Source organism: Epargyreus clarus, unplaced genomic scaffold (assembly GCF_041222505.1).
Source record: "Epargyreus clarus isolate Ecla_fem2 unplaced genomic scaffold, WU_Ecla_fem_2.2 ptg000004l, whole genome shotgun sequence".
NCBI classification, from domain to species: domain Eukaryota; kingdom Metazoa; phylum Arthropoda; class Insecta; order Lepidoptera; family Hesperiidae; genus Epargyreus; species Epargyreus clarus.
The window spans coordinates 5,929,794-5,955,227 of record NW_027332212.1 but is presented as its reverse complement, the minus strand read 5'-3'; the positions used below and the strand labels follow the sequence as shown (position 1 = coordinate 5,955,227).

At 39.2% G+C, this 25,434-nt stretch overlaps 1 protein-coding gene across 2 annotated transcripts in view; it reads right to left on the bottom strand.

The window, feature by feature from the left end:
- LOC140757347 (uncharacterized) overlaps window positions 1-25,434 on the bottom strand; it is a 38,346-nt gene that overhangs the window by 7,951 nt on the left and 4,961 nt on the right. Inside the window, exons 4-22 of one of the 2 annotated variants that reach the window (XM_073093012.1) lie at window positions 23,710-24,392; window positions 22,553-22,763; window positions 21,965-22,010; window positions 20,978-21,203; window positions 19,935-20,111; window positions 18,817-19,836; window positions 18,182-18,331; window positions 17,525-17,672; window positions 16,902-16,985; window positions 15,977-16,245; window positions 14,861-15,007; window positions 14,323-14,497; window positions 13,760-13,902; window positions 12,756-12,910; window positions 11,628-11,817; window positions 10,990-11,106; window positions 9,889-10,011; window positions 8,361-8,519; window positions 149-308 (exon numbers count right to left, since the gene is read on the bottom strand). In XM_073093012.1, coding sequence (XP_072949113.1) covers window positions 149-308; window positions 8,361-8,519; window positions 9,889-10,011; window positions 10,990-11,106; window positions 11,628-11,817; window positions 12,756-12,910; window positions 13,760-13,902; window positions 14,323-14,497; window positions 14,861-15,007; window positions 15,977-16,245; window positions 16,902-16,985; window positions 17,525-17,672; window positions 18,182-18,331; window positions 18,817-19,836; window positions 19,935-20,111; window positions 20,978-21,203; window positions 21,965-22,010; window positions 22,553-22,763; window positions 23,710-24,392 — 4,383 coding nt within the window. The remainder of the gene's footprint in view (window positions 1-148; window positions 309-8,360; window positions 8,520-9,888; window positions 10,012-10,989; window positions 11,107-11,627; window positions 11,818-12,755; window positions 12,911-13,759; window positions 13,903-14,322; window positions 14,498-14,860; window positions 15,008-15,976; window positions 16,246-16,901; window positions 16,986-17,524; window positions 17,673-18,181; window positions 18,332-18,816; window positions 19,837-19,934; window positions 20,112-20,977; window positions 21,204-21,964; window positions 22,011-22,552; window positions 22,764-23,709; window positions 24,393-25,434) is intronic. The other variant, XM_073093013.1, reaches the window with a different exon arrangement.

Genomic DNA, 25,434 nt, shown 5'->3' with positions numbered 1-25,434 from the left:
CACTTGACCTATCAAGTGTGGGGGTAGCGGGGAGGATACTAGGATACTAGGGGTGTAGGACTGTAGGGGTTAGGAAATTTTATATGGGTTCCTAAACCCATATAAAGTTTCCTGAGAAAAAAATAAAGAAAGCAATAAACGATCTCACCATAGTTCCCAGGTGGGTAGCCCGCGCACGGCGGCCGCACGCGGTGGCCGCACGGCGCGTCGCGCGCGGACACGTCCCGCGCGGTGCAGTGCTCGCGCGCCGGCACCGACGCACACTCGAACATCACTTCGTGCCCGCAATCCGGTATAGTCTTCTTCACCTTTAATCAGTTTAAGGCATAGATTAATAAAAATACTCCGCCGTCTTGAAATTGAATGAAGCCACAAGTTTTTTTTTGAATTCTTGACAATTAAAAACATTTTTTGAGAAAATTTACAAATAAATAACTAATACTGCGTAATTTACATAATAAATAAATAAATAATTATTTCAAATATTTTAGGGACATTTTAGCACGGAGACGTGGCAAAACTTTTTTATGCAACTATTTCAATTCTCAAAACTGGGTACATTTTCTTGTTAGGAATGAGTAATCTTTACTAATCTACGGTTTAGGGCTGGCGCTTACCTCGGGCAAAGAAATTAGCTTTGCTATTCAGCGAAGTAATGTCGCCAGCGTTTTGGAGAGTCTTCCAAGGTATAGCAATTTGGATGAAACTTATTATATTTAATTATTTTATTGTAAGTATTTTTTTAAAGCCTGTTTCACATATTATTTTAGTACTTTTGTATTAGGTTAATGTTGTAAATAATTAAATGTAAATTGTTAATTAAAGTTAAAAAACTATAAACAAAAAACATATGTAAATGATTCAACTGAGGGCGGGAGACACGGAATGATAGTCGGTTGGTACTTGCACAAAAGCGTGTATTCATAAAGACGGCGTAAAGCGGACTGGCGCGGCGAACGGGGGAACGAGCGAACGAAACTCGCGGCGCCGGAGACGTAGGTAAAGGCGCGAGCGAACCGATGCTATATAAGGCGGCGTTACAGTCTCCCCCTTTTGACCTAGTCAGGTGACCTCACGACAGGTCAAACACCAGTAAAACTTACGCGACAGGGTTTTTACGAGGACGACCGCGCGGTCTTTTAGGACATACAGGCTCCGGCTGATCGTCCTGACGAGCGTGGTATCGACGCAGATCCCTGGTGTGGTACTTCCCCAAAATTTCGTCAGGTCTACCACAACGAGACAAGATGTATGTAGTTGGACTAACCTTCTTAGTTATAACATACGGACCATCTTGCCGTGGGGCGAGTTTTGAACTGAACCCCTTACTAGTACTACTTAATATATGACCGCGTAACAAGACTAAGTCACCTGGAACATAACCCTCGGCGTTTTGACGAGTCTTGTCCTTAACGCGTTTCCTCTTATCTTGCTCATTCTCGATGCTTTCCTTAGCATCTGAGAGAATACCGGCTAGCTTGAGCAAATAAGGCGTGATCTGAGGGACATAATTCTCGGTCTCAACTATCGCTCGAAGGTCACTTTGAACAGAGATGGGCGAACGCAATTCCCTGGCAAAAGTAAGAAAGGCAGGAGTCTGCTTTGTTGCTTGGGTCAACGAAGTATTCAAAGCGAACCGGATAAACGGCAAAGCTTCGGCCCACTGTCGGTGCTCCTTCTCAACTAATATGGCGAGTTGGACTTTTAAATCCCTGTTCTTCCGTTCCACGGGATTAGCTTCTGGATGGTACAGAGGTATCAGATTTTGTTTGACTCCCAGAACAAACATAGCGTGCTGCATGACATCGGCTACAAATTGCACACCGTTGTCAGAAATCATACGCCTCGGAAGTCCAAACCTCATGAAGACTTCATTGACTAATGTTTTCGCACAGATCTGGGCCGTGGCCTCGGTGAGGGCAAAGAGTTCCACCCACTTGCTTGTGGTGTCCTCGACTATCAGGATCCACCTCTCACCTAGAGGTCCTTTGGGTAAAGGCCCAAAGAGATCGACGGCGACAACTTCAAAACGCTGAGCCGGAACTGGTGTTTGGAGCAACCCAGCTGGTTTCACATTGCTTGGCTTGTAGCGTTGACATTCTACACAAGTCTTGAGATATTCTGTTACATAACGACGCATCCCGGGAAAATAAAAACGTTCGGCAATGCGGTGAAGAGTTCTCTCTATACCGCCATGACCGGAAGTTGGAGAATCATGACATTCCAACATAACCTGTTTCCTAAGGCTTTCAGGAACGACGAGCTGCGGTTCTTCGGTGTCAGCCTCGATGTACCTGTACAACACTCCTCTAACAAGGTGGTATCCTCTTTCGGTCCACGTTTTAAGAGCTACTTCATCTTTTCCTTCCAGGTCTTTAAGGATCTTCGAAACTTCGGGGTCATCGAGCTGAGATTGACGGACGTTCGTCGCATCCCATCGAGGTACCTCTACGATAACTGTACATACTCCACAGGACTCGCGAGTATCCTCTTCGCAGGGCGGTCGACTCAGCGTATCCGCGATGACGTTGGCCTTTCCCGGTGTGTAATCGACTTGAAGATCGAAAGACTGGAGCTTCATGGCCCATCGTACCAATCTACCGGTTGGTGACTTCAGGGTAAGTAACCACTTGAGCGGTTGATGGTCGCTGGCAACACGAACTGGATGTCCATCAATATATCCTCGGAACTTCTCACAAGCCCATACGACGGCAAGAGCCTCCCGCTCGGTCGTTGAATAATTACGTTCTGCTGGCGTGAGAAGTCGGCTCGCGTACTCAATGGGTTTTTCTTCACGTGATAACTCCCCCTGGAGCAAAGCGGCGCCTAAGGCGTAATTGCTGGCATCAGTGCGGATAACAAACGGCAAAATATAATCCGGTTGGGCGAGTATTGGCGTTGAGGTGAGTAACCTTTTCAGTTCTGTAAACGCATTGACTTGTGCGTCACCCCAGATCCAAGACTGAGCCTTTTTAGTGAGCATCGTAAGAGGCTGTGCGACCTTCGAAAATTCTGGCACGAATTTCCGGAACCAAGAACAGGTCTGCAAGAAGCTCTTGAGATGCTTTACGGATGTAGGTTCTTTCATATCAGCTATGGCCTTGATCTTATCAGGATCAGGTGATACTCCTTGAGGCATTATGATGTGACCAAGATATTTCACACTCTCCCGAGCAAAAACACATTTATCCCGGTTGGCTCGGAGGTTGAAGACTCTAAGACGGTCAAATACAGCACGGAGATCCTCAAGGTGTTTCACGAAGCTGTCAGAAATTATAATAAGGTCATCGATATAACCTAAGACTGTGGTGTTTTTGAGAGAAGAACCCGAACGAAATCGGTCAACGAGGCGTTGAAACGTCGCGGGCGCATTTCGTAAGCCAAAGGGCATACGTTTGAAACGGTGAACCCCAAAAGGCGTGACGAAAGCGGTTTTATCCTGGTCGGCTTCTCGAACACACACCTGCCAGTACCCGGCGCGAAGGTCTATCGTGCTCATGTAACAACTCTTACCGGTGTACTGCAGTAGGTCGTCGATGATCGGCAATGGATAGGAATCACTCTTGGTGACGGCATTAAGCTTTCGATAATCGACGCAGAAACGGTAAGTTCCGTCTTTCTTTGGAACGAGTAATGCTGGCGCAGCCCATGCAGACTCGCATTCTTCAATAATGTCTTGCTGTAACATCTTCTCGAGCTCGGCTTCCATAATAGCCCTCTTAGCTGGAGTGAGGCGATAAGGAGGAACTGCAATGGGAGGATGATCACCCGTTTCTATTCGGTGCTCAGCAAACGGTGTTGGACCTCCCCCTTCCTTAAAAACGTCTTCATACTCCTGAAGTACTTCAGCAAGTGTTGTACGCTCATCTGGTTCCAACATCGTACCCTCGTCTGCCCTCAGAAAATCCGCGGAAGCAGACTGCGGAAAGGGGGGGATTACGGTTCTTACGGCGCCAAGATTTGAATGCGGATCCGTATAGATTTCGATGAGACAAGACGAAAAGTAAGAATAATTTTTTTTGATATCTCGCTTAGTTTTCGAGATATCGATACTCAAAAATTATTCGAAAATTTTGATTTTTTGCGTTTTAAAAGTGAAATTGCCGAGGAACGGCGCGGCGGAAACGGGTGCGACTGGTATCTCCGGATAGGGGAGGACGTGCAGTATACGGTAGAAGAAAAATGAAGAGAATTCGTTAAGAAACGGCGGAGGAAAATGAGAAAAACCAAAAATTGATTTTTGAAAAACGGAGAAAATTATATTTAAAAAATTAGAAAACGTAGAGAAACGGAAGTAGTATGTGCGAAAAGGTATCGTTGAGACGAGTACGATGGTATAAAATAATTAGAAATCGGGCAAGGGACAACGAAGTTAGAGGTGATTGAGATTTGAGTTGGTATTGGTTAGGTTAGGTTAGGTTTAGGTTAGGTTAGGTTAGGTTTTTTTTTTATTATTATTTTTGGTATATATTTCTTTTCTCTGGGTTTACCAGGTTATATGAAATAACACGGGCACAGCCAAGTGTTAATTCAGAATGATAGTGTTCGGTTCATGTAAGGTGTTATTATCAGTATCTAATTGGAGGAATTTTCGAACTATCCTGCATGTATTTAATATTGCAGCTTTCTGTAGTGTAAGGTATGAGAATTTCGGAAGATCTAACGTTTTAAGGCTATGGAATAATTGCTTTGGTATAACGCCGGTGGTGGAGACAACTATAGGAACTATTGTAACAGAATTCATCTACCATATTTTCTTCATTTCTTCCTGTAATTCTGTGTATTTTCTGATCTTTTCAGCGATTGTTGATTGTAAATTGTTTGTGTTAGGTACTGCAATATCTATTATGTATGTATGTTTATTTTTCTTGTCTACGAGAGTGATGTCAGGTCTGTTGTTATATATAGTATGATCTGTAAGGACAGTGCGATCGTAATATAATTTGTGTGTGGTGTTTTCTAATATTGGAAGGGCAGTATAAGTGTAGTATGGAGTGTGTGGATTTTTATTGAGATTATATTTTTATTATTATTATCATAATAATAGTGATAATCATAATAAAGGATAAAATATATCTTCAAAAAATTTTTTCAATAAAATTCCAACATTTTTAATAATGTATTTATTAATATCTTGAAAACTAAGCAAGATATCGAAAAAAATTATTCTTTGTTTTCGTTTTCTTTTCCAAAAATCTATCGAAATACATCATTAAAAGAATATATATTTTTTTATTTTTCGATTTTTAAATATCGATATCTCGAAAACTAAGCGAGATATCAAAAAATTTTATTCTTACTTTTCGTCTTGTCTCGTCGAGATCTATAAGGATCCGCATTCAAATTTTGGCGCCGTAAGAATCGTAATCGTGCCGCGGAAAGACTCGCAGTGCAAGCGGTGAGTAACATGAGGTCGATCAGCCGTGAACCATGTATTACGATGCATGTTAATAGTAATGCGCGCTTTGCGCAAGAAATCGACGCCTAGAAGAGTTTCGTTGTTGACGGCGTGCGGAAAAATAACGAAGGTGGTAGGTATTACTACATCAGTTCGATCGAGCCTTACCTTTACATGTACTAGTTTGACATCCAGTGTTTGAACGACTCCGTCCGCGAGCTTCACTGACATGACACTATCGCGAAAAGGTAAATTTAGCCTTTGGAATAGTGCATAAAGTGAGGCTCCAGCAATGCAACGCTTGGCAGCCGTGTCAACTAAACCCGTACCGGTATTACCACAAATCTCGATATAAAGAATGGGACGGCCCTTACTAGAATCTGAAACACGCGATTCAGTCGGTCGCCCCGTCCGCAAAACCGTTCCGCTCATAGGCAAACATGCATAAGTAGGTACAACATCATTCTTAGATACATTATTACTATAACCGTTGAAAGGTAACTTGTCTTCCAGAGGCAAAAGTTCGCGAGTAGGTATGTTATCACAAATTGAAGACTCAAAATCATTAGCCTTGGACGCTGTCGGCATGCGTTTGAGTTTCGACTCGGGCCGTGAAGACAAGTGTCCTTGAACCTTACACTTTTTCAAATTTCTTTTACACATTTTATCTTTTGTAACATTACGAACATAAACAGAATCATGATTTAAACGATTACAAACAGAAACATCACTTGAACATTTGCAACCCGAGTTAGAGTTCTGTAAAACATTAATGGACGCGAAAGAGTTACATTTTACGCAGTTAGAACGGATAACACCTATTCGACCGCAACCGTAACACGAAATTTGAGAACCGGACACTTCACTCTTACTTTTAATTTTCGGACACAAATCGCGCGAATGTCCCGATTTACGACAATAAACACAGAAAAGTTTACCTGCACTCGACGAAAGTCTTACTACTTTAGTCGTGTCGTCACTCGTAGAAGTAGCGGTCAGCACCGGCGCGTTTGATGCGTTTCCCGCGCTTCTAACCGACGCGACGGCCGGCGGCGGCGGCACGCTCGCACAAAGGGCGGGCGACGGCGCGGCGGCGGTTAAAGTCGGCGGCGGCGCGCTACAAAGGGCTGGCGGCGGCACGCTTGTATTCAAAGCGGGCGCCGCAAAGCCGCGCGCGGCGAACGAAGGGAGCGTTTTCTTTTGATACACATGAAAACCGCGCAAAGTACCGACAGTACTTGGATACGCTGGCGCTTCATTGATGGTGTCCTCTATGTGTCTGGCTTTACTTATCAAATCTTCGATGCTGTGAACGGATTCTCTACTGACACGTTCACGAATTATGTTGTTGAGTAAACCGTAAATCATATCTAACTGTATTCTTTCTTCGATGGTATAGGGTAGTTTCGCCATCAGAGCACGGAGGCGAGTCACGAAGACCTCTGCACGTTCGGAGCGCTGGTCTGACGCGAAGATGTCCTTAAAAATCTTATGCGGAGGCCTAGGAGCTCCATACATTGAACGTAGGCGCTTGAGTGCGTCGTCCCACGATGCGATCGACGATTTAACTCCCCTGAACCAAACAGCGGCCTCTCCCTCTAGGAGCATCGGAAGGCCACGTAGTGCATGGTCGTCACTGATGTTAGTGCACTCCTTGTACACACATATAGCGTCGACGAATGCTTCTACGACTTCTGAGTCCTGCTTTGATCCGTTGAAACGAGCGGTACAATTCGCGAAGTTTCCAGTCTGAACCATTGATGACATGCCTGGAGACGTAGGGCTGGTAGAGCTCTGGTTGAGCGTGTGCGAGTTCAGAATAGATTCAATAAGCTCACGATTCGACTGAGCTTGAGCTCTGGCGAACGCTGACAACAACGGCTCCAGCCGATCCTCGTATGACGAGTCCAAGTTCTTGTCAGTGCCCTCTGCACTGTCCAAGGATTGTCTCTTACGACGTGGTCGAGGCATGTTTAAAACTTAACACTTAACACAAGTACACGAACACGATAAACTATAGTCACAGGCGTGTCAACACAGTTGAACACGATCGTTAACACTAATTAATTTACGAATGTGAGTTCTAAAAATCCTTTAGATGCCACGAGTTGGGACGCCACTGTAAATGATTCAACTGAGGGCGGGAGACACGGAATGATAGTCGGTTGGTACTTGCACAAAAGCGTGTATTCATAAAGACGGCGTAAAGCGGACTGGCGCGGCGAACGGGGGGAACGAGCGAACGAAACTCGCGGCGCCGGAGACGTAGGTAAAGGCGCGAGCGAACCGATGCTATATAAGGCGGCGTTACACATATTAATAAATTAAAGTTTAAAATACTTATTTACCCTGGTTTTATAGTAACGCAGCATTGATTCGTATACATATCTCACTGCCTTGTAATTGAAGGAAGCCACAAATGGCATACACATACGTAAAATGGCTGACTGTATTCCTATTACGTCTCCGACTGTCGTGGTGTAATTTACGCGGAACAATGCCAACATGTGCAGTTAAGTGGTGCAATAACAACACGAAATTGAAGAAAAAGTGCGGAGAAATATCGTTTCATTCGTATATGCTCTAAAAACTACATTTTTTTAATATTTTTCAAACACGAAAATAGATGACAGGGATAATTTCTATTGTCAAAACTGGTTACATTTTCTTGTTAGAAGTGAGAAATCTTTACTAATTTATGTAAAACTCGGCCTCCGAGGTTCGAATGAAATGCATATACTATCCACATAAATCTCAATTAATAGATACTTTAACGTTAATGTTTATTTGTATTTATTTATTTTATGTAATGTAAATTTGATATGACCAAAAAAATAATACAGAGGCAAACCACAAGACGCCCTATGGTACAAACACTATACACTAGTTGCATATGATTTGATGGATAAAAACTAGTTCTCTATGATATTCACAATTAGAGACAGGTGGAGATAATTAATACCTTTTCTTTACAATCCCCACATTTTTCAAAACACATCTTCTTGCAGATATGCCCACACTCCAAAATTCTGGAACAATTCTTGAAACACGGCGTCAGGTCAACGTCCTCGTTGCAAGCTATTCTATCAGTGTGCTCGCAATTACTCCTCTTCTTTACTACCTATGGTACAAATCGGACATGTAATGATAAAATATACGTATACAGTGCTCCATGGCTTTTTAAAGGGGACCAAAATGGACTCAAAATTTGTCAGAAAAAAACGTCCTATTTGAATCATAGGTATTTTTCTTTTGTATGCCAAAGTTCCGTGGCTCTAGGGAACTAAAGAGGGGCGGAAGGGGCAATCCTCCCCAAGCCCGAACCTTAGGGGCCCCCCAAATACAGTTGCCAACTACCTAAAAAAAATGTCGTCAGAAACAACCAGAGAAATGTGTATAAACCAGCTAAAAAAATGTCGCCGGATTCATAAGTATTTGTCGGCGAAAACTTCTATGACATATTTTTAATCTTATAAAATCAAATCATTTTTTTACACTGGAGGCATAGATTAGTAAAGATACTTCGCCGCCTTGAAATTGAATGAAGCCATAAACGGCTTATTCGTAAGTTCTTTTTTTGAATTTTTGACGAATAAAAACATTTTTAGAGAAAATTTATGAACAAATAACTAATACTGCATAATTACATAATAAATTAATAATTATTTCAAATATTTTAGAGACATTTTAGCAAGCATAGAGCATTTTAGCGTGGCAAAACTATTTTACGCAACTATTTCAATTCTCAAAACTACATTTTCTTGTTAGGAGTGAGTAATCTTTACTAATCTATGACTGGAGGCCACCATTCAACTTTCCGCTCCAGGTCTCCAACGACCTTAGTCTGCCACTGGTCCCTGGGGTGAAATAATAAAGAGAAAAGAAAAAATGGCGCTGACATTTGGCGGCGTAGAAAAACGATTCGTCTGTCAATCACACTTTCCGATATGCACAATCCACATGTCAATAGCTCCGAAAAGGTTCAGGATGAGGCAAGTTTTAGGTAATTTATATATGAAATTTAGCTGCGGAAGCTTGCAACTCTACACTGGAAGATAAAATGACCTTTTCTTTCGTCGACTCAGTTCGGCAAACTTTCCAGAGGCCGAGCCAAAGATAACCCGATTCTTAAACATAAGTCCAATAAAATTGCTCTCTTATTACTCCTGGGATAGTCAATAACGCTTTATAAAATTTGGGATACAAGTAGTTAATTGCTTTATTAGTATATTTTTTATTATAAGTAGAAAACGAGTTTGCAGTCTACCTGGTCGTAATAGCAACTGCCACCCACGTCGTACCATGTCGACAAGATGCGTAGCTACCCTGAGAGTAAAGTTAGAACGCCTCATATTTGGCGTTCTAGCCGTGTTATATAACATAGCTAATATAAGATGGGAAATAGATAAGTAGGTGATGCCTCCGGAGTGGAACGAAGGGATACCACTTTTAAATAGTTTTATATACGTGTAGAGAATTAATTAAAATACCTCGACTTTGCAGTATTCGCAAGGTTGATAGCACATCTTAGGACACCGATGGGGCCCTAGGTCTCCTTCCATTTTCATACTACAGCCATTCTTCGCCTTAAGACACGGCTGCTCGCAAGTATGCTGTAAATAAGTGAACAAACTTAGGTACGCTCGTTGGTATTATTAATTAATTTATCCATATATTTTAAACTATATTTGGCATTTTTTCTGCCAAAATTATCACATTTAAGGTCAAACAGGCGTGATTTTAATGTAATTTGCAGAAACGGAGTCGCATAATTTGAGGACTTATAGCCTAATGGTTGCAAATTCGGCCCCTCAATCGAAGGATCCAAGTTCTGAATCACCACTTCAGCAGGTACGCACTTCTGACTTTTCGAAGTTTTGTGCGTATTAGAAATTAATTATCACTTGCTTTACAGTGAAGGAAAAATCTTAAGGAAACCTGCATACCTATATATGCATATCTTAAAAAAAAGTTCTAAAAGGTACAAGTATGTGAAATCTACCAATATGCACTGGACCAGCGCAGTGGATTGTGGCCTTATTGGTCTCATTTTGAGAGCAGACTCGTCCCCAGCAGTGGGACAGTAACGGGTTGACAACGGATCGCATATTAATTTTCGTTTCATAAGAAAACCCCGTGCTAATTTTACCGAGCCATGTGTGGCTTACGTTGTCTGTCTGACTGGAAGGCCGAATTAAGCTTGATATTATTTAGTAGTCAATCTATCCAAGTAATACCTACTAATAATCCAAATTTGACAATTGCTAATATGAAGTAATCAAATGTCGATCTTTGATTGGCAAAACGATGGATAGGTAGATTGTTAATAACGGACGCTACACTTTCTGTTAGAGATTCTTAACATAGACTACACTGCTTATTTTATGCGATTCAAAGGCTCGTTTGGCCTTTAGGTATTACTTTAGGCAATCTGATTTTGAAGGGTAGTTAATATGTTCAGAGTTTCGCTATCATATCTTTAAATTAAGAAACGAATTTTTAACAAGCATAATGTAATTTATACGAAAGTTTTTTTTTTTTAGAAAACAAATACTATCTATTTCTATCTATCTTGCTATCTATCTACTCACATATCTTTTGTGATCAGGATCAATCGGGACGTGGCATGTCCGAACACACGTATGTCCACATTTCAATGGACCACCGCAGATGATTGGACATTCATCTACATAGCATGGCTTATTTATCTATAAAAAAGAAAAACATAAATATTACACTTCATTTTATTATTACACATTATTTTGATCATTTTATGACACTATCAGCAACTAAAACAGGATATATATTTTTTAAAATGACTACCCGCGTGTACTTTAGCGCGCACCCTTATGACTCATATTTTTTTATATGATAGAGGAGTAGCAGACGAGCATGCAGTCCACCTGATGGTAAGTGGCTACTGCCACCCATGGACATCTGTAATCAACCCTAGACAGAATTATATATTCCTGCCTGAGGTCGGCCACAGATGCGCCGCTACCCCTGAGGACTAAGCTGGAACGCCTTGGAAAAATATGTCTCCCTTACCGCACCCTTCAAACCGGAACACAGCAGCGCCTAACACTGCTGTTATTAGGCAGAAATAGGTATGGCGGTGGTGCCGCCGGTGTCGAACCACAAAGGGTTCTACTACCTTCAAAATAATATAATAATATATTAATAAAAAAAGTTGGAAAACATGAATCGTAATACTGCTAAAGAGACTGACCCGATGGCCGCAGCGTGGGAACGTGAAGTCAACGGTAACGTTGCACCTGACGCCTGAGTCCGTGGGCTTCACGCTACACGGCAAGTCCTGCGAGTGTCCGCAGGGCAGCTCCTTCGTCACGGGCACCTCGCACGGACCACACTCCTGCCAGCATGTCAGCGGACATACGTGCCCCAACTCGCAGATTACACTAACGAAAATTATTACTTTTACTTTATAATATAGTTGTAGGCATGCAGTCCACCTGATGGTAATTGACTACTGTCACCCATGAACATCTATAATCAACCCCAGATAGGATTAGATATTCCTACCTGAGGTCGGCCACAGATGCGCCGCTACCCCTGAGGACTAAGCTGGAACGCCTCGGAAGTGAACGTATTTATTAACACACTCTTCAAATCAGAACACAACAACACTGAACACTACTGTTAATAGGCAGAAATAGGTGTGACGGTGGAGCCGGAGTCGAACCACAGAGAGTTCTACCACATTCAAAATACAATACGATAAGTTTTCTGATTAGCGAACGTGCAATGCACCTGATGGTAAGCGGCCACCGTCGCCCATTATCATCTATAATAAACCCCAAATAGGATGCAAGTTTTACGTGTCGGCCTAATAAATAAAGAGTTACATTGGTACAGTACGTGTAAAACTGCTAGTCCGCTCTGAATATAGGAATGAATCGCGTCGTCATAGCAATTTGTATGACTACACCTGCTCGCAACAACTTCAGAGCAGACTAGCAGTTTGGCGCATACTATACCCTTGATAAACAAGTTGGCAATATAAGTGCTTACCACCACTAACTACAACTTCAAAACAGAACACATCAGCAATATACACCAGACGTGTATATACAGAGCGTATGAAATATTTAAATGCAATATTTAGATACACCGCATATTTACGAGTTTGTAAACGAATAAAGACGCAGTTTAATCCTAATCACGCTAAAAACGTACACCCGCATAGTATCATATGGACGAGTATCGCATCGTGGCAAATACCTGCGCCTCAACGATACAGCCGAGTCGGTTATTTAGATATTCGTATTCGCGCGTATTCGTCAGTGGTCGACTAGTATCTAAATATTGTTTAAAAACAAACTAGTATCATACTTACCGTTCACATTTCAGAGGACATTTGATAAAAATATGTTTTAGATCATAGCCATGACAAACAAGAGGACACCGATGATTACAGGATGGGAGTTTAAAAATGCATTTCACCAAGCATCCCCCTTCAGGTACTTCTTCAAAATCTGTGACATTTGTTATCTGTGGGAAAAGTCATTTTTTTAATTAGTCAACAAAATTAAAATGTTAACGAAACAATATTTTCAAATGTGTAAAATCCTATAAATAAAGGGTTATTAACAACATTACACTATTTAAATTAAATAATAGGCCAAATTCGAGTCGAACACGGAGGGTCACCAAAGTTTCATTTTTTTTTTTATTTATAGTATAATTATGTTATCATAGCCGCTATAGAAGTAAATGCAATGTGAAATTTGAACTGTTTACCTTGTTCAATAGATAAAGTTACGGTTTAGTAGATAAAGCGAAAAATGCCGAAAAATAGCTTTTTCTTATAAATTGGTCCTTATTTATTTTGAAGAGGAACCAGAGCTGCGATCCCAGAAAAAACCTAATTTTTACACTAACCCCTTCTTGACGTCCTAGAAATATAATGGCGTCCTGTGACAATTGCAACCAAAATGTAACCCCGGCTATAGACTCACGCCGAGAACACCCGAGAAGCGTGAATGTGATAGCTTCCTTGCCTTCTCGCTCCAGCGTTCGCCTGTTCTCCGATCGGTGTCGGTATTTTAGCCCGCTTCAAAGGTTCTCCCGAGCGAGAAAAAAGAACGGTATCACATTCTCTTTCGGTCTCAGTGCGAACATGTCCAGAATGTGAATGAGAAGATCGCATGAGTGTACATGCCTTCTCGGTTCTCGCCCAATGTCTGGGTGATATTTCTTGGCGAGACTTCTCCGCTTAACATTTCATTTCACTCAATGTCCACGGCTTTTTTCAAATTAACATGAATAAGGTTACAGTGCACCGACTTTTCAGGTCAGGACTTAACTTAATTAATAATATTTAGACTGTAATGTTCTTACCGTGGTAGTTTTGTGATAGTGTTCATCACAACGGACCTGCAAACTAGTTCCAAGAGAGTTTTGTTGTTCTAGCGTTTCTGCGATTTTTACCCATAGATTGGAATTCGTCTTTAATATATTGATATTGCCAAATATATAAAAACCTAAAATGAACGTAAAAATAATTGAATCGTGTAAGTAAGTGCATAAAATATATTCAAATATGGTAAGTATAATGAACAGTATAATTTTCATTTTTTTTTTGAAGGAGCTGGTGAGCATGCAGTCCACTTGATGGTAAGTGGCTACTACCGCCCATGGACGTCTGTAACCAACCCTAGATAGGAAGACCCTTTCTACCTGAGGTCGGCCTCAGATGCGCCGCTACCCCTGAGGACTAAACTGGAATGCCTCGGGAAAGTATGTCTCCCTTATCACATCCTTCAAACCGGAACAACAGCGCTTAACACTGCTCTTATTAAGCAGAAATAAGTGTAACGGGGTGCCGCTGGAGTGGAACTACAGAGTGTTCTACCACCACCAAAAAGGACAAAAAAGTTGAAGGATTACAAACATGTTATTACCTTCCCTGGCACGTGACAAAGCAACACACACTCGGTTTTCGGTCTTCAAGAATCCTATATGTCCACCGATGTTGTTTCTTACGAGTGACAACAGAATGATCCTCGACTCTTCCCCTTGATAATTGTCGACAATAGTAATCTTCACTTCAGATAGATGAGCATATCTCTCTCGTTGCTGAAAATATTGAACACTCGTGAGAATTTATCAAAAAATTGTAATGCACAACTATGCAAAATTTCATGAAATATGTCAAAGAAGATCGCAAAATGGCGAAATCAAAAACTTTTTTAAATGAATCATGCAGTGGAGGTGCGTACTATCTCTCATTCAATAAATAATTTTATTTCCAACTTTTTTTATTTTTGGTATTTGTTGTTATAGCGGCCACCATTCTACATACTCTCTAAAAAATCAAAATCTCTATCTATTATGGTTCAGGAGATATAGCCCTGTGAGAGATGGATAGGCGGCCAGAGCTTAGTAATAAGGTTACGTTTTCTACCCTTTGGGTACGGAAGTCTATAAGTGTACACTTACATTCCTCATATAAAACATTTGCCCGGAGTAAGCAGCTAATATAGTGACTTCGCTGGGGTCGTAACCTTGCTGCATGAGGTAGTTGGCCAGCCGCAACACCATGTCTGCTTCCTTATGGTTCGCCTTACTTGTATTGTCATCTACTTGCTGTACAAGTAATAATAATTTTAATATAAAACGTACATAAAATAACTTTTATTATTTTCCGATCGAAATTGTTCTACCAAACCTTTGATTTATGTTCTAGTTTCAACAGATTGAGGAATTATGAAAATGCGATGCCCTGCGATTTAAAAGATTTACGTATACGTAAATCTTTTAAAGGATAGGATCACTTAAACGTGTTACCTCGTGTATCTATACTAATATTATAAAGAGGAAAACTTTGCTTTTTTGTTTGATTGTAATGAATAGGCTCAAAAACTACTGGACCGATTTTAAAAAATCTTTCACCATTCGAAAGCTACATTATCCACGAGTAACATAGGCTATGTTTTATATGAAATATATTTGATAAATAGATTTTGAGGCGGTACAAAGTTTGCCGAGTCAGCTAGTATAGTAGTAGTATAATAGAAATATAAAAGCAAAAATTTCAGTTGACAGAAGTGATCTGCCGGCGTACTGACCATCGAGTGGTCACGAAATGCCGGTGCTGCGATGCAGACTCCCGATTACGGCCGAATGTAACCTGAGAGTTCCCGAACTTCAGTCAAACCTCGGAACAATAACTAGCATGTTCCGAGGGTCTAACACTAATTATTATATACAAGTGTAAGTATACTCTGTGCCAAACTTCAACTCCGCTCTGAAGTTAATGCGCGTAGGTGTCAGTCAGAGAGCCAATGAGGTCGGAGACAACTACAAGCTTATACTCCGTAGCAACGTAATGGCACACTAACGCAGCTATGTCCCCGCGGGCGAGTGCGGGCAGCGGAGGGTGCCGGGGGTCCCGCGCTGTCTTCGTCCCGCTAATATCTACAATTTGCTATTGCGACGCGACTCGTTTCTATGTTCGGAGCCGACTAGCAGTTTGGCGCAGATTCTACCTCAAACCTATTTTTTCCAAAACGAATACCTTTTAAAAATTACATGTACAAGCCCAAAACTACTTACTTCTTCTTGATAGTTGTGAGTGAAGAAGAATAAGTTGTTACACATTCCCCGTACATTGGGGAATCTCTCGACGCTCTCGTGGTTCGAGAGGTCGAGATATATGTGTGGCGAGATGAGTGCAGCTATTTCGGGTCGCATGCGATGCTGCACGGACAATCTCCGGCTGTGTATATTGTTCTTGATCATGCGTTCGAACAACGATACATCCAAGTTGAAGTCTCTTGCCATTCTCATGTGGGAGGCCGATGGCCGCAGTTGTTGATGGTCACCTTAAAACAAAATATTTGTGTTGTCGAAATAAATAAGAATATAGAAACGGGAAAATTTCATAGATATATTTTTCCTATCTTTTTGTACATCTTAACAAGCACAACTTATACCTATCCGCTGTGTTGGAGCAAATATGATCTCGTGTTAACAGCAACAAAAAATGAAAATAACAATAATGTCGTCGTGGATGAGTTAAACATAGTCGGTACTTATAATTCGAAAAGGGGCCATCCATAAATTACCTACGTCACACGTATTTCTTGATTTTTACATCCTTCCCCGACCCGACACACATTTTATGATACCCACCTCCTTTTCCATATTTTGCCTTTTTATATATAGAAATTATTAAATTAGAATAGCAGTTTCGAAATTATTGATATTTCTATTTAAATTATCTCACATATGATAAAATTGTAGATATATGACATTTGAAATGTGACGTCACGAAATTCAGGAATCCTTCCCAATTTTGTCACACGTCAAGGGGAAGGAAGGGCCATTCCCCTTGACGAGTGACGTAATTTATGGATGACTTAAAAGCGGTGTTCTCGGTATAAGGGACCTCTACCAAACAACTTTCGGAAAGGAAAATAAATATGGCAAAGGCAGGTGTATACGAAATCTGTATTTCGCAAGTGCAATTTCTACTCACCTATTAATATAAGGTGCTGACAGTCTTTTGTCAACGATGTGACTATATGTTGCTCTAATACTTCAGCAGCCTCTTCCACAATCACTGTACAAAATAAAATGACACGAAATTACGAAATATCCATCGAATAGACCTTTTGAGTCAATACCGCCCACATATATAAATGGTGAATCACGAGGTGAATTTTTCAAATGGGCCTTCAGGACCAAATCCGAAAGTATAAGAATTAACGAAAAATCCTGAAAGGAGTTACGAAGCCGATTTTGATAAAGACTAAAACTGCATTTGTCATGAGCACAGCCTGCGTACTTATATAATAACACATATGAATCTAGCTGAACTTAATTAATTAATCATGTTCATAAATTGAATTGTTGTAGAACCTTTTGTGGTTTAACTCCGGCGGCACCACGGCCACACCTGTTTCTGCCTTATAACAGCAGTGTTAAACACTACTATGATTAATTTATTCCTCAGAGGACAGCAACACATTTGAGGCCGACCTTAGGTAAGACTACTCTTCTCTGGGGCTCATTACTAATGTCCATGGACGGCATTAGCCACTTACCATCTGGTGGACTGCATACTCGTTTGCTAATGCAATATTATAAAAAAATATTTACCTATGGGCGGTGCCAGTGCTTGAAGCACTTTCCGCAACCTAGCCGCTCCAGTAGTAGTCATTCCAACCACTTTGACATTTCTCAATATCGCCAGATCCATCATCATTCTTACTTCTTCATATTCTTCGTTTGCTACTTGCAAGCACGTCTTTAAAAATATTATTTTATGGTTAGGTTAAATTGGTTCCTAAATATTTTATTTAACAACTACCCATAATCATTATCACAAGTCAGAATAATTTTATTAAAATTAAGTATATTAAAGTTACCGGACCCCGTGGTTTCATTCACGTTATTGTTAACGTACCTAAAGTGTTAGACTCTATTATCGCAGATTTTTCAATAGGACTTATTGAGATCTACAATTTTCTAGAAGGTAAATTGTTGTATATACATTCATACTCGCATCGCGTAAGGTTTAGTTAGCGTTAGCGTTAGCCATGTAAGCATACGAAAACATTTATTTAGTTATAATTCATTACAATCAGAATCAGAAATGATTTTTATATGTCTTCCTGGATTATCGCTCTTTCCGTTAGAGAAAAACCGTATAATTATCCGTTTCGTAGGTTAGAAGATAAAGGCGGCTAGACATACTGATAACGGAGTGTGACTTTATGTTTGTACTATACAAAGATTTATATTTTGTTTACTAACTTGCAAATTTCTGATTTCTTTTTTCAACTCTTGCTTGATTCTTTGAGCCCATCCAAAATATATTCTCCAACGTTCTTCATTAGTGTACCGTGTTGGATCTCCTGACTCCATTTCCAGATGTTCTGATCGAAGGCGCAGTTTTGACATTTTCTGCATAATACATTAATATTATCTAAAGTTGGATTATGTGATACATACGTAGATTAAGTGTACGTAATATGCCATATCTATTTTAGTGTGATAGATAATATGCGAAATGTTTAAATTAATGAATGGCGGCAACATAGCTGCCAGAGTAATATGAAAAAAAAATGTTTTTTCTTAAAAATGAGGCTTTTCCTTCAGTTTGTGATCTATCAATACTTCCCAGAATTTAATCCTTATAAGCAACTATCCGATAGTAGAATAATATAGGGTGCGTTTTTTTTTCAAAATGAACTCGTTCGATTCCCGGCTATGGAAATAGATTAAAAAAAAATTGAATCATGCAGTTTTAGTTTTTATCAAAATCGGCATCGTAACTCCTTTCAGCATTTTTCGCTAATCCTTATTGTTTCGGATTTGGCCCTGAACGCCTATTTGAGAAATTCACCCTGTATACCTATTATATGTGAAACTTTATTAATGAAACTAACCTGATACATTTTGATACGCGAGGTTTTTACAATAATTTCCGCTTCCAACTTGTTTTTTAAATGAATATCTTTTTCTTTTCGATATTCATATATTGTTTTCCATAAATTTATTTCCGCGTCGTTAATTAAAAAAGCGCCACTGATTTCAATCTTGTAATCGTCCATGTCGTCGAAATCATCCAAAATAATATTATCCCGTTTATATATATCATCATCGACGACATCAGCATTTGTTGGAAGCTCTTCTTTTTTGTATATATTGGAATCTAGGCTAATAATAGGCATGTTTTCAAACAACCACTTATGAAGTGGATCTGTCCTACGTTTGTCGTAAAAGTCTTTGATCACACCACTCTCTTCAATGTATTTTTTCACATAATGAAAATTAAGTACACCGTTATTACCGTCTATAATTTCGATGATTTTTATCTTTTCTTGTAAGCATATAACTATATCTTCTAAAATTGATCTTTTTTGTAGGAAAAGTTTATTCAGTTCATCTAGGTCAACATTCAGTTTACTTTGTCCATCCAGGTCATAAAGTTCATCGAATTCATATGAGTCATCCAGGTCATACGTACGCCACCCCACTTTCTTTCTTTTCATTCTGGCAACGTGGCGAAGAAAGTTTAAATTATACATTTCCATTGCTTCATTCCGTGATTGCCCGCCAATTCGAGCGATAGACCGCGTTATTTTCAGGATAGCTTCTAGAAACTGATCTAGAGCATGATTTGTGTAGCATATTAATAGTATAAGGCATCCATTCTCAGTACGATTCTTTATCAATGTTTCAGCGATTTTTACTCCTAGAAATGTTTTGCCCGTCCCTGGAGGCCCCTGAATCACCGCGAACTCATGAGTAAGGGCCAACCGGTAAGCTTCATATTGACTTTCATTGAATCCCATCTCTACACTCGAAGGCCACGTACTTTCGTCAAGGACTTTAAACTTATAATCTGAATTGGGGTATCTGTATATTGAATTTTCTCTCAAGTACCTTGGATGTCGGGGTATGGACTGAAACGGAACAAAAAGGCTTACATTTTGTTGAAAACCAACTAATGCTTTGCTAAGTACTTGACACAAATTATTATTATTGGTAAGTAGCTACTTACATCAACTTGAACAATATATTTGCTCATGGCAATGTGTTCAGGAAACGTTGGATCCTGGAGGGCTCTAAGAACGTGAAAGTATGGTTCGAAGTATACGTCACTTTCTATCATGATATATGACTCATTTGTTTTACATATATAATCATCTATTGTTTTATCGACCAGAGAAATTGGAATCTGCAAAAGAAATACAAAATGATGTATTTAAATATCAAATAAGACGTAACTGAATTTGACCGATCCTGTTACTATTTGAGGTTCAAAGATTACGTTTGAACGCGTCCTAAGAGCTAGATGTAATCCCAAAACTCGGGAAAAAAATAAAACGCAAAGAGTAAATCTAATACTATTTTCAGTAACTTTTTTTCTACTAAAACTAAGTTTATCATGTAATTTTAACAATTTATCTAAATGTTTATCTTTGTTAAAAAATAACGTAACTTTGTAAGTGTCACTGATGTTTAAGTCAAATTGAAAAAGATGTTAAGTATTTGATTTTAAAGGATTCGCTTAAGGTAAATTTTGTTAAAGTGTAACTTGTACTATTTTGATTGTTTTTTATAGGATATTACCTACGTTAATTAAATATTATAAAAATACATATAGCCTATTTATTAATTTTATAGAGTTCACTTACACACACGGATGAAATCGTAGAGTATTAACAAAGGTAGTTTTAATACATATTTTTATTACTTGCGCAATAATTATTAAACTTCAATTAAATAGGATATATATTTAATATATTTCAAAGGATTTTACATTTACATTACATTTGTGTTTTATTTACGACGAGCTTTTGGCCGCGGCTTCGCTCGCGTTGCGAAGTAATATTTTCATCCCCTATTTTATTCCCTTGGGGGTAGAATTGATCAAAATCCTTTCTTAGCGGATGCCTACGCCATAACACCTACCTGCATGCCAAATTTCAGCCCGATCCGTCCAGTGGTTTGGGCTGTGCATAGATGTGACATAGATCACTATGTCAGTCAGTCACCTTTGAGTTATATATATTTAGATAAAAAGCATTTAAATCTATTTACCATTCCATTATTTAAATGTTTCATGTCTCTGTCCAAAATGGTAGCGACGATAAAAGTTTTGCAGTTGTCCTTTGTCAATAGCACCAGGGAGCCATAAATTAACCGCTTGCTTTGCGCCCAATTTATTGTTCTAAACCATTTTGTAGTATTTGCATCAACTTGCACCATCATTCCAATTTTATCTGCTGATACGTAGGGTTCGGCAAATTTTACGTTTCGAAAAACACTGCAAAATAATAAAATAAATATGTAGGTACTTATTTCTTAGTTTTTTTATTGCATTCTAACTTCCTAACTAATATTATAAATGCAAATGTGAGCTTGTTTGTTTGTTTTAATTACTTAACCTATTGTCGTGAAATTGTCCATTAACCAAACCAATAAAGACATTTTTTTAAATTGTTATTTAATCATATTCTGGACTGAAATTTTAAGTCAACACATTTGCAATATATTTAATGAGTAATGACATATTTAATTTGATGTTAAATACTTTTCATCCATTTACCAGCTCTATGAAGGTCGTTCTATACTGGAATCTTAAGAGTAACTTAGACTTGTACCACACCTATTTCTGCCTAATAACAGCAATGTTAGACGTTGCTGTGTTCCGTTTTGAAGGGTGTGGTAAGGTAGACATACTTTTCCGAGGCGTTCCAGCTTAGTCCTCAGAGGTAGTGGCGCATCTGTGGCCGACCTCAGGTAGGAATATCTAATCCTATCTGGGGTTGATTACAGATGTCCATAGGCGGCAGTAGCCACTTACCATCAGGTAGACTGCATGCTCGTGTGCTACTCATATATATTAGAAAACATAATCAAACCCGGATATGTTTACATAGCTTACGGACTTTGGACGTAATATACAAGTATATTTGGGAGACCATTGATTACAACTTTACAAGAAACTCGCAGCTCGAAATAGTAGTTACGAGTACCTATGGGATGCTGTACAGCTATTTAACTACTCCGTTTGTATGCACTTACCGTATATTGTCATATTTTCTCTCATTTGGATTTTGTACAAATTGAGCTGTAAAATAAAATGAGATGAGATGAGATTATTTTTTTAACCAACCCAAATTAAACGAATGTCTAGTCCCTACTTATGTGATAAGATTTAAACAATTAAAACGAATTTTAACTAGCAAATGCCATTGTATGAAAAAATCCTTAACGTAAAAACATGGCTGGCTAGGTAATCATTGGGAATCTTAATCATAGATGACTAACGGAGTTTCCTACTTGTGTAATAAGTTTATTAAATTACTAGCTGATCCGGCAAACGTTGTGTTGCCATATAAATAAAAAAAATGTTAGGGTGAACCACTTTTATCACTTAGGGGTATGAAAAATAGATAGTAGCTAATTCTCAGTCCTACTTAATATGTATATAAAATTTGGCGATAATCGGTAAAGCCGTTTCGGAGGAGTAGGGTAACTAACATTGTGACACGATAATTTTATATATAAGATAATCTATCTATGTGATTCACAGGTGTCTCGCCACAAACTTATCGACGTGAAGGAAGTGGTGAACCTGCTGCTAGCTACCCACTCCTGCTTGACACTTACATATTCCATCACGAAGTGGCCCGAAGCAATCCTCACGGAGTAATCTAAATTGTACATCAAGGTAATGTTCTACGTCAGCATATCTGCCTTCAACTATATTAGGGCGCAGGTACGGACGACAGCCCACCAAGTCCTCCACCTGCGGTAGGATACTGAGCAGACGAAAGTTCTCAGGCGGCTCGGTTTCGTAGCCTTTTGCAGATGTCACACCCTGCAAGCAATTATTTTAAGAACGATATTATTTAATTATCTTTTAATAATTATCTCATAGTTTTTCTCGTCGTAAACAACCTCGTTACATGTGTATTGGAATTAATTGCACAACATCAATAAGTCACATATCAAAAGTTCCAGAACTTGTCCGATCGAAGGTAGATTTCAAGGGGAAGCCTAATGTTTAAATACATTAAATATATAATTACGTTATGATAACTTTTCTAAATACTTAATGTGAACTGTAACACATTTGCCGACGCAAGTCAAATGTGCGTGTGCCTCCCACACGTCGCATCGCATCTGCATCGCGGGCGGCGAATTCGTTACACGAGATCATTCAATTTTGGCACTTGCTAGAAACCACAAATCACATCACACAATCCACAATCAATCACAAATCAAACCAGAAATCACAGCAGTGATAGGCTAGTGGTTAAGAACCTCGGCCTCTCGATCGAGGAGTCCGAGGTTCAAATCCCAGGCACCTCTAATTTTTCGAAGTTATGTGCGTATTAGAAATAAATTATCACTTGCTAAACGGTGAAGGAAAACATCGTGAGGAAACCTGCATACCTGAGAGATTTATAAAAAACAAAAATAAATCTCAAAGGTATGTGAAGTCTACCAATACGCACTTGGCCAGTACGGTGGACTATGGCCTAATCCTTCTCATTCTGAGAGGAGACCCGTGCCCAGCAGTGGAACAATAATGGGTTGATGATGATGAGAAAGCACAAAAAAAAAACTTTATTTTGTGTAGAAACCGAAGCCGCAGGCTAATAAATGTCCGACCGAAGCTTCGGCTTTGGCCATCTTACTCCCCTTCAGTGAATACTTCGGCTTCGGTAAAATTGAAATTATTCCATTCGAACAAGAAGTTTATAGCTAAAAATAGTATAAAATAGTAATTATAGTAAAAATATTGTCGCAGGACCACATACCTTGCTTTCTTCTTCCTGAGTTATCAATTTCCGACGCATAACTTCAAGTTTCTCAACCAGCTCCTCCGATAAGTTAAAGTCGTGTTTCTGGCTCAGTCCTTCTAAACAACATTTCGTAGTGCCCTCAATTAACGTTTTGCACTTGAACATTGCAATTGAGGGCATCGTCTTTATGATATAATCACAAAATGATATAAAATTCTCCCAAAATTCTTCTGGTTTATCCCAGTACATGGTATTTGAGGAACGTTCTTCCGTGTATGGCAAATCCATTAAATAGTTACGCAAATTTGTAATGAATTGCGAATTACAAACGTCCAACAACAAATTAGACCTAATTTGTTCGAACGAGGACTTGCTTACTATTGTCAATATTTTCACAATTAACACATACAAATCTAGCCTTTCGATGGGCGACTGTAGAAGTTGTAAAAAAGCTTCCCTCCTTACATTGATCGATCCGATAATTTGTTTACTATCTGACTTAGATAACTCCAGCAAATAATTGAAACCGACGTCTTTTCCTCTGCTTGTAGTTTGTAATGACATACTCTTCATTTCTCTGCTTAATGGACGGATATTATTTCTTTGATTGTGACGTACGGGACCATTATTTCTTTGTTGCATATTATCATTTCCGTCGGTCCTTGGTCTATTCCATTGAAAAGCGGTTGTAGTTCCAGCTAAAAATAATAAAATTGTAAATCGATACTCATCATTGAAGTGACACCGTATTAAGAAGGCCTCAAGACGAGATCTGAATTATTATTTGAAATGGAAATCCTAATCATTTCAATTCACAGTTTGTATTTAGAAAGTACCAACGGTATTAGTATAAAAACTACATTACTTAATATTATATATATATATTGTATTATATATAAATATATTAAACATGTACTAATGAATATATTTATGTTTTTTATTACCTCATTTACCAAAATAATACGAAGAATTGCACTTATGGTACCTACTGAGCCGCAATTTTGGTTTGTTGCCTACTTAGAGATTTAGGAGGAGAATTCAGGTGTGTCTTATAGTTAGTTGGGTAGGTATAGGTAATTTCCGAACGAAAATAAAATCAACTATGTACGAGTACATTGTACATTTTTACCGACTTCGATGGAAGAGGTATGTACGATTGTGTATTTTTTATAAAATATAAATAACAAACAAGCATGCAGTCCACCTGATGGCAAACGGTCACTCCCGTCCATGGACCATGTCCATGGACATTCACTTAGGAGCATGTTATTTTATGCCTGAAATCGGTATTAAGAAATAAAAACACAAAGACATGAATATCTCAAAAACAAATCACTATCGGCTAGGGTACTTAATGACAAAATCTATTGCAAATGAGCTCTACTTTTACCCCTTCAAGGGAATGTATCGAATTTTCAGGAACCCTGTATAGGTATATTGTAATAAATAATGATGACTGTAATATTCATATTGTTCATGGCAAATAAATTATTATAATTATCTTAAGAACTAAATTAATACTTTTGAAGGTGATAGAACCCTTTGTGGATCGACTCCAGCGGCACCACCGCCACATCTAGTGCTTCATAACTTTCTGCCTCATAAAAGCAGTTTTGAGCGCTGCTGTGTTCTGGTTTGAAGGGTGTGGAGACAAACTATTCCGAGGCGTTCAAGCTTAGTCCTCAGGGGTAGCGGCGCACCTGTGACTCCAGGTAGGAATATCTAATCCTATCTGGGGTT